Source organism: Corylus avellana, chromosome ca2 (assembly GCF_901000735.1).
Source record: "Corylus avellana chromosome ca2, CavTom2PMs-1.0".
NCBI lineage: Eukaryota > Viridiplantae > Streptophyta > Magnoliopsida > Fagales > Betulaceae > Corylus > Corylus avellana.
Genome location: NC_081542.1, coordinates 47,841,735 through 47,850,305, shown reverse-complemented (window position 1 = coordinate 47,850,305; position 8,571 = coordinate 47,841,735). Strand labels below are relative to the sequence as shown.

General features: G+C 34.7%; 3 protein-coding genes across 4 annotated transcripts; all 3 read right to left on the bottom strand.

Moving 5' to 3' along the window:
- Window positions 1-997: 997 nt before the first annotated feature.
- LOC132172454 (uncharacterized) lies at window positions 998-3,047 on the bottom strand. The gene is made up of 2 exons (XM_059583963.1): window positions 1,586-3,047; window positions 998-1,483 (listed from the first exon to the last, which is right to left on the bottom strand). Exons 1-2 carry the CDS (start codon window positions 1,679-1,681, stop codon window positions 1,199-1,201), a joined length of 381 nt encoding a protein of 126 aa, XP_059439946.1. The 5' UTR covers window positions 1,682-3,047; the 3' UTR covers window positions 998-1,198.
- A 79-nt stretch (window positions 3,048-3,126) lies between these two features.
- Window positions 3,127-4,056, bottom strand: LOC132170090 (putative FBD-associated F-box protein At5g56440). Its single transcript, XM_059580998.1, has one exon. The coding sequence runs from the start codon at window positions 4,054-4,056 to the stop codon at window positions 3,127-3,129; it is 930 nt and encodes a 309-aa protein (XP_059436981.1).
- A 14-nt stretch (window positions 4,057-4,070) lies between these two features.
- LOC132172453 (F-box/FBD/LRR-repeat protein At5g56420-like) lies at window positions 4,071-8,276 on the bottom strand. Of its 2 annotated transcripts, none has more exons than XM_059583962.1 (4): window positions 8,217-8,276; window positions 6,784-7,742; window positions 5,791-5,940; window positions 4,071-4,238 (listed from the first exon to the last, which is right to left on the bottom strand). In XM_059583962.1, the coding sequence occupies exons 2-4, from the start codon at window positions 7,726-7,728 to the stop codon at window positions 4,203-4,205; spliced, it is 1,131 nt and encodes a 376-aa protein (XP_059439945.1). In that variant the 5' UTR covers window positions 7,729-7,742; window positions 8,217-8,276; the 3' UTR covers window positions 4,071-4,202. The 2 variants fall into 2 exon arrangements, with proteins under 2 accessions (XP_059439945.1, XP_059439944.1); XM_059583961.1 differs by lacking the exon at window positions 4,071-4,238 and adding an exon at window positions 5,280-5,688.
- Window positions 8,277-8,571: the final 295 nt, after the last annotated feature.

Genomic DNA, 8,571 nt, shown 5'->3' with positions numbered 1-8,571 from the left:
ACCCTCTAATCAGCTTATGAAAATCGCAGATTTTTTTGCGATTTTAAAATTTGCGTTTTTAAAATCGCAATCCCAAATACCCTAAAATTGCGATTTGGTTTAAAATCGCAGATTATTTTTTTAAAAACGCACTCCCAAACGCACCCTTAGTAAGGGACACGAAACGTGTATATATCTAGCTAAGGTTAAGAAAAACATGAAGGAATTTTTATTACGTTGTATTAAACAAAATTTCAAGTGCTTATTTATCACCTATAATTTTTAGGTAAGAATCAACTCGTTTTTGTAAAACTTTAACATAGCTTTTGTTATTATAAACACTCAAAAAGAGATATTTTCCAAAAAAGATAGGCTCATAATTAAAGGAGCAGTAAATTTTATATTTACAAAGATTATAGACTCACCTATCCACCTAAATAATTATGAAAATTCCATAATAGTTGATGATGTAAGATAAGAAATGGAGGACCATTATGCTTGCTTAGGCTACGGTTGAAGCAGTAGGATCGCCTCACTTTCTGTTATAGACTAATGCGAATCAGCCTATCTTTTGAGTTGTATAGTCCTTTTATTATGTATATGTTGTGTGCCGCTTGTGACACCTTTTAATTTTGTAACTTACATATAAATATTTATAGATATTTATTTAACAGCTTTCGAGTGTTATGGGGAATTCACCTACGATAAAATATTTTAAAAAAAATTAATTAAAAAAAAAAAAAAACGTTGGGAGTTTCAAGACCATAAGAAATCAGAAAATATAATCGGGCAACAAGCATTTCTATTGCTAAACTATACTATTGGAACATCTTTACGTGTAAATCATTATATAAAACCATGCATTAATACGCATCCCATTGTATTGCCAATTTTCCATGACCAATTTCGGTCTATTCAAATCGGGAATATTGTTTTTAAATGACTTTAAAAACTACCAATACACCCAACAATCAAAGCCTGCAGTTGATTTTCCAAGACCCAATCGGAGAGAAAAACAAAAAGAAACAAAAAACACTGAACATATGAAATTAGCATAAGCTTTACAAGTTTGGAGTATTCAAAACTAATTTTCACAAAGAACATAAACCAACATCAAGTTGCCTAGGTAGGGTAAAAGGCTAACAAGTCATACTTTTAAATCTTCCAAAAAACCAGGAATTAAAGGCTTTTCCGAAGAGTAAGTATTCCAAAAAACAAGTCATTTCAAAATGATTTTACAATTTTGTGACCCTATAGCGAACTCTATTAACTGTTTGTATAGTTTTTCTTGCATCTCGAAGTTTCCTGCATCACACTCTTTAAAAGTTATAACCATTTCGTCCAAGGCCATTGCATTCTTGAGTAAAATCTTTACAGCAGCAAGTTCATTCTCAAATCCATCATAATTACCGACTTCAATGCACTCGAGAGTGGACAAGAAACATGGCGGCATAGGATCCAATAGTATATCATCTTTATTATAATCAGAGCACTCATCAATCTCCTAAATTTCAATGCAAATTAAATGTTTTAGACATCATGGTATATCTGCAACAGGATGGAAAGATTTGTGATAGTAATAAACATTGTAGTCCAGTGAAATTACCTCTGAAAATTTCAGCCTCTCAAGATTGGGAGAGTTTTGCAATATCTTCAATAGTGCTCCAGAATCAAGATTTCCCCACTCCAATTTCAAATACATTAGGTTATTGAAGATAGGAATAGTCGGTAGGAGTTCTGGTGCATATGTTAGAACCTAAGAACATGATAAAGCAATGTATCATAATTGAGAGACTTTAGCTGGACAAAGCAAATAAAAATGATAAACGCAAAACAAAAGCATGCTGGAATAGTAGTGAAACGTGATTAATGATTATGAAATAAGTAACAAGAAGAATAAACATGGAATTAAAGATATATCCAATAAAGAATTTCAAGCCATTTTCTAATATAGGTATAAAGTCACTTGGGATTGGGCTCAAGTTGTAAGAGATTTGATGGGGTCAGTAAGACTTAGATTCAAGTCTTACCAAGCAAAAAGAATAATTTCGCCTTTACTATCAAAGACACAAAGCCTACATTATAACATAAAAAATACACAGAATTTCTCACCATTCAAATAGAAATCACGAGTAGAACTTATCTAATGGTTTTCGCATTCCTATACGTTGGTAACTTTCATTTAACATAGACAATCGCTGAATATCTGAGTTTATTATGCATTTTAATTGGTTGTTCAGAAGTCAAGACTCTGTGTCATACTATTTCCTCATCCACAAGAATGTTCTTCTAACATGAGTCACAATAAATGGCAGCTTTCTTTTATATCAGATTAGCTTCACCCTTTAGTTTGTTGACAGGTGAAATGGAGAGGATGCCGTTGCTTAGTTTGTCACCCTTTCCAATTTTACCTTTATATGATACCTCTTTTTCGCAAGAAGTGCAAAGGATGGCTTACTTTTCCACCATTAAATACTCTGTTGTGGTGTGACTTGATTTCTCAAGTCAATTCGGTGGGGCCATGCACTATCCCTTTTTCTCTTGGTTTGGTTTTACATGATTTGCCGACTTAGAGCTCCTATTCCATATTGGTGTTGGACTCCTAATACTAGTGGGATTCGGTGTTGTCCTACTCCTAGCCAAGTTTGGCTTCTCTGCAACCAAATTTGCTCCTTATAAAAGCAGTGTTGCCCAACGTGAAGAGGTGTGACATGGGAGAAAAATTAGAAGCCACATATTTCATTAGGGTTTTCTCACTATGTTGTGCCTTATGGCACTTAGAGAAGAAGAGAGTTTTCTTTGTCATTTTTCTCTCTCTTTTGTATGAGAGTGAGATTTGGGTGTATTGGAGTTTTGGGTTTTGAGTGATTTTCACCCCGTTATCTTTGTACTCTACCTTTTAATAGTGAATTTCCTCCGGGTCGTTTCCGTCAGTGAATGTAAGTTTTTTAAGCTGAACCACTTAAATCTTGGTGTCTTATGTGATTGATCTATTTTCTATTATGCTCTTCTCTATTTTTAATTTTGTACACAACATACTCAATTATAAAGAGAATGTACTCAATTATAAAGAGAGAAGCAAACGTACCTCATCTGCAAAATGGTATAGTCTTAGGTCTTTTACATTAGCAATCCCTATAAGAACCTTCAGCATGCGGTAAGCAACTTGTCTTGTCCTCTTATAACAGTAAGAAACATTAGACTGAGTAACATCAATTTCCTTTCTAGTGAGAATGAGTTGTACAACCAATATTCATTTAAGAATTCACCGGTGTAAAAAAAACATTTGATATTAGCTCCAAAAATCATAATACGACAACCTTCAAAATCACGGTGATCATCACAATCACTCAGACCATCACAATCACTCAGTTTCCACAGATCAGCTTCAGTTATGGTTAGAGAATGAAGCTTGGGGGCAGAAATCCTCAAAACTTTGAGACACCCCCATCTGCATTCCATTAAATACAACACCTCAAGGATTGGCAAACCAGAAAAGAGCTGCTGGGTTGTGTAATCATCAGAAAATGTAACACTTTCAAGTCTTAACACAATTAGATTTGAGAGACAGTTTATAGGAGGAACTTGGAGGATACATGGAATATCAAGGACTAAGCATTTCAGTGTGTCACAAGTAAACACACTCTGAGGCAATGAAAATTGTCCTTCCAAGTCCTGAAGGCGGATATGCAAATTTTGAACATTATGCCTTACTGCAGCAGTGATCCATGACTTAACACGAGATACATCACATTGCACGTCAATGTTGAGAAAGAATCCTTTTATATCAGAGTCGTCCCGAAGATAGAGCGCTCTTTCCACAAAATTCATGTGAAGTGTTCTATTAGCAGGCAAAGGTTTTCCAAAATATAGATTGGGAATAGAAGTCCAAAGGAATTCCCACCTTTTAGAAAGTACACTCGTCCTAATAATACTTTTCGTGGAAAGAAAGGAAAGGATGTGTAGAAGAACATCATCAGGTAATTTACTAATTAAGCTTTCTCTGTTCCCATAAATGCCTTGTTCTTCATTCAGTTTCTGCTTTTTGGGTTTATGAATCAGAGAATTTGCCTCCATATTCAGACGGTTCCCCTATATCCCCAATACTTCTTCAGAAAACTTTGTAGAACCTCAGTGAGTTTCATACACCAACATTCAACAAAATACAGGAGCTTTAGGAAGGGAAAAAATCCCAGCTATAAACATGAGCTATTGCAAAATTTTCAACATTGCAGAATCTTGGCCAGTTTGAAAGGTCCCTGTTATAATAAAATAAGATAATAAAAATTATTGAATTACTTGATTTGACAATTGTACCGCATAAATTTAAATATAAAGAGAGGATTATAGCTTGAAAAAATAAATCTAAGAACAATATGAAAAAATCTCTTACATATTCTAACAATACCTATGCCAAACAATCCATGGGTAAAACAAGGCAAGATGGTATGACAGTCCTAAACAAAGACTCATATCTGGGAATGTGAGTAAAGGCATATAAAAAAGTAATTATAGAATATAGAACGATGGTTTAAGAATCATAAAGACAAAGGTTGGATGATTACCGCTGGTGCGACTGGTGGGAACTAAACGACGGCGTTTCTCATAGATGGGGTTGGAGGGCAGCGAAAGGGAACCACGAAGTGAAAAGATTTGGTGGAGGGTTTTTGTGTCATTAAAGGAGTCCTCTGGTTCTTGGGCAGGGGGCTTTGGGGTTTTCGCTATTAGGTGTAAAGAACGGCTGAGATTGATTGAGGTTTCAAGACATCGAGAGTTTGAAATTCAGAGAATCAAGAGATATTATTGGGAGATAGACGGAAAGATGAGGAACGAGTTTAACGGATCAGATGGCGGAGCGCTATTTGGAGCACACGTACAATACATCGGCACGAAGTTGGCGCGTTTAACGCGGTTGCGGGAATGAAACGCATATATAGGGAAGTGTAGAGTAAATGCTAGAAGCCTGGAAGTATTTGGAAAAAATATATATATTTTATACATTTATATATACTTGTATATTTAAAATAATTATATAAAATTTGAGTGAGTGCCAAGCTTCTTGTATATCGATCTAATTTTACATTTTGCCCTTATATAAAACCAAGTATTAATAAGCATCTCATTGTAGAGCGCCATCACCATTTGAGTGAGTGACTTTGAAAGCTACCAATACACCCAACACTCAAAGACTGGATTTGATTTTCCAATGACAGCATTATAAATAACACTAAATCAAGAACGAAAAGAAATAAAATAAAACATTGAACACAAAATTAACATAAGCTTACAAGCTTGGAGGATTCAAAACTAATTATCACAAATAACATAAACCAACATTCTATTACAGCAAGTTGCCTAGGTAGGGTAAAATGCTAACAAGCCATTACAGAAATTAATTAATGGCTTTTTTTAGAGCAAGAGTTCAAGAAAAGCTCATTTCAAAGTGATTTCACAATTTTCTGACCCTTTAGGGAGCTTTATCAACTGTTTGAGGAGATTTTCTTGCATCTCTAAGTTCTTTTCAACAGACTTTTCAAAAGATATAACTATTTCATCCAAAGCAATTGCCTTCTTGAGCAAAATCTTTACTGCATTAAAGTCCTTTCCATCATAACGACAAAATTTAATGCGCGTGAGATGAGACAAGAAACATGAAGTGGCTGGATCCAATATTAGATCAACTTTCTCACAATTGGAAATCGGATCGATCTGCTAATTATCATTGGAAATTAAATGTTCAGCTATCATGCTATATATGCAACAAAATGGAAAGATTGATTATGGTAAACATTGTCGCCCAGTGAAGTTTACCTCAAAAAATTTTAGAGTCTCAAGACAGGGAGAATTTTGCAATATCTTCAATAGTGCTGCACATTCAAGATTTAATGTCCCCAATTTCAAATACCACAGATTATTGAAGATAGGCATCTTAGGTAGGAGTTCTGGTGCATATGCTAAAACCTAAAAACAAGATAAAACAATGCATCATAATTAAGAGACTTAAGTGGGACAAATCAAGTGAAAATGACAAACACATAATAAAAGGATAATGGTATAGTAGTGAAACCTAATTAATGATTACGAGATAAGCAACAAGAATAGCTTGGAATTAGAGACAAATCTAATGAATAATTTCCATCCATTTTCTAGTATTGGTAAAAAGTTACTTGGGCTTTGGCTCAAGTTGTAAGAGATTGGATGGGGTCAGGTAAGACTTAGCTTCAAGTCTTGACCAAGCAAGAAGAAGATGGCATTTACTGTCAATAACACAAAGCCTACATGAACATAGACAACATACAGAATCTCTCACCATGCAAAATAGAAACCATGAGTAGAAAATATCCTCAAATGATTTTCCCATTCCCATACAGATCGAAACTAACCCATTTAGTCTCTTTACTTATATAAAAAGAAGAAAATAGAATGAGCAAATGTATTAATTAGCGTAGATCATCCTTTGATCTCTTTTACTAAATCAAGTATTACATGATTATACTTCAATTTTAACCATTTGATGCACCACAAAAGGTAAACAACTAAAGATCTCATTATGCAAATTTTCTTGACAACTGAATCACCAAATTAAAAACTTATTAGAAACTAAAGGTATAGTGGGATCCATAACATAATTGTTCTTTGGAGTTGGTATAGAAATATGAAATTTTTTTTACAGTGGCACTTGTTAGGAAGTGAAATACATTGCAGATTTTATCACTGCTACATTACTTGGTGCAGGGTTCCACTACACGTAAAAAGTCAGATATTTTTCCACCATTTAAATTATAATGAGAGAAGTAAACGTACCTCATATCCAATACCATATAGTCTTAGGTCTTTTACATTAGGGATCGATAAAAGCACCTTAAACATGCGGTAAGCAACTTGTCTTGCCCTCTCATTACTTGCCCACTTACCACAGCAAACAACATCAAAATCTGCCCTTTCTAGTGAGAACGAGTCATAAAAGCAATATTCGTTGAAGAATTCACCAGTGTAAAGAAAACATTTAAGAGTAGCTCCCAAAATCTTGAACTGACAATCACTCGGATCCTGCATATGAGCTTCGATTATGGTTAAAGAATGAAGCTTGGGGGCAGAAATACTCAGAACTTTGCGACACCCCCATCTGCAATTCTCTAAATACAACACTTCAAGGGCTGGCAGACCAGAAAAAAGCTGCTGCGTTGTGTTACCATCCAAAAATGTAACACCTGTGATACTCAGTATCTCTAGATTTGAGAAACAGATTCTAGAAGGAATTTTGAGGATAGACGGCATATCAAGGAAGAAGCTTCTCAGTGTCTTACAACTAAACACACAAGGAGGCAAGGAAAAATGTCGTCTCAAGTCCCAAAGGCAGAGACTCAAAGTTTGAACATTACGCCTTACTGCAGCAGTGATCCATGACTTGACAAGAGATGCATCACATTCCACATCAAAATCGAGAAGAAATTCTTTTATATCAGACGATCCCCGAAGATAAAGCACTCTTTCCACAAAATACATGAGCATTCTTCTCATACCAGGCACAGCTTCTCCAAAATTAAGATTGGGATTAGAAGTCCAAAGGAATTCCCACCTTTTAGAAAGTACACTCGTTCTAACAGCATCTTTTATGGGAAGAAAGGAAAGAATGTGTCGAAGAACCACATCTGGTAAGTTACCAAAGCATTTGCTTTGCCCCTCAATGCCTTGTTTTTCATTCAGTTTCTGCCTTTTGGGTTTATGAATAACTGAATTTGCCTCCATATTCAGATGTTCCCCTATATCCCCAATACTTTGTCAGAAAAATTAAGCAAAATACAGAGCTTTAGGAAGAAAAAAATTTCAAGCTATAAACATGAACTATTACAGAATTTTTAACGTTACAGAATCTTGGCCAGATTGAAAGATCCCTGTTATAATAAATAAAATACAATAAGATAATATTTGAATGACTTGATTTTACAATTGAACCACAAAAATTTTAATAAAAACAGAGGATTATAGTAAGAAAAAATAAATCTAAGACTAATATGAAAAAGATCTTACATTATTCTAACAAAACCTATGCCAAACAATCCGTGAGTAAAACAAGGCAAGATGGTCATGATAATCCTAAAGAAATGATTGCGAAGAGAAAATTACAAAACGAGTGGGAGAGAAAAGTTGGAAATCAGATAACAAAGACTGAAATCTTAAAGAATGATAAAAACAAAGGCTGGATAGTTATAATGCCACCGGCAGGAACTAGTTACCGCTAATGCCACCGGCAGGAACTAAACGATGGCGCTTCTCGTGGGTGGATTGGTGTTTCAGTAGGGGGAAGCGAAGTGAATCAAGAAAGGGATGGGGGAATATTTTTTTATAGGTCTATTTTTTGGCGGGGAATAAGGATAAGAATTCCCTCCAAAACCTGAGCATTTGCAGTTGCTGATTGGATGAAGTAAAACGTCAGCGTTTGGAGAAAAAAGGTGTTAAAGATTGCTCTGTTGGGATGTTATCATATTACTATATATCCTTTTATTATGTTAGTATGTTCAATATTTCATTGTGTTTCAAAAGTGATAAAGATTGATATAGTAAAATTCTAATAATTTAGTTTGAAAACAA

Excerpts from the sequence above, each read along its gene's own strand:
- LOC132172454 (XM_059583963.1), bottom strand. The coding sequence starts at position 1,681 with ATGTATTTGAAATTGGAGTGGGGAAATCTTGATTCTGGAGCACTATTG. Across the intron at positions 1,484-1,585 it reads AGAGGCTGAAATTTTCAGAG|GAGATTGATGAGTGCTCTGA; the intron begins GTAATTTCACTG and ends ATTGAAATTTAG.
- LOC132170090 (XM_059580998.1), bottom strand. The coding sequence starts at position 4,056 with ATGGAGGCAAATTCTCTGATTCATAAACCCAAAAAGCAGAAACTGAAT.
- LOC132172453 (XM_059583961.1), bottom strand. The coding sequence starts at position 7,728 with ATGGAGGCAAATTCAGTTATTCATAAACCCAAAAGGCAGAAACTGAAT. Across the intron at positions 5,941-6,783 it reads TATATGGTATTGGATATGAG|GTTTTAGCATATGCACCAGA; the intron begins GTACGTTTACTT and ends TCTTGTTTTTAG. Across the intron at positions 5,689-5,790 it reads AGACTCTAAAATTTTTTGAG|ATCGATCCGATTTCCAATTG; the intron begins GTAAACTTCACT and ends GATAATTAGCAG.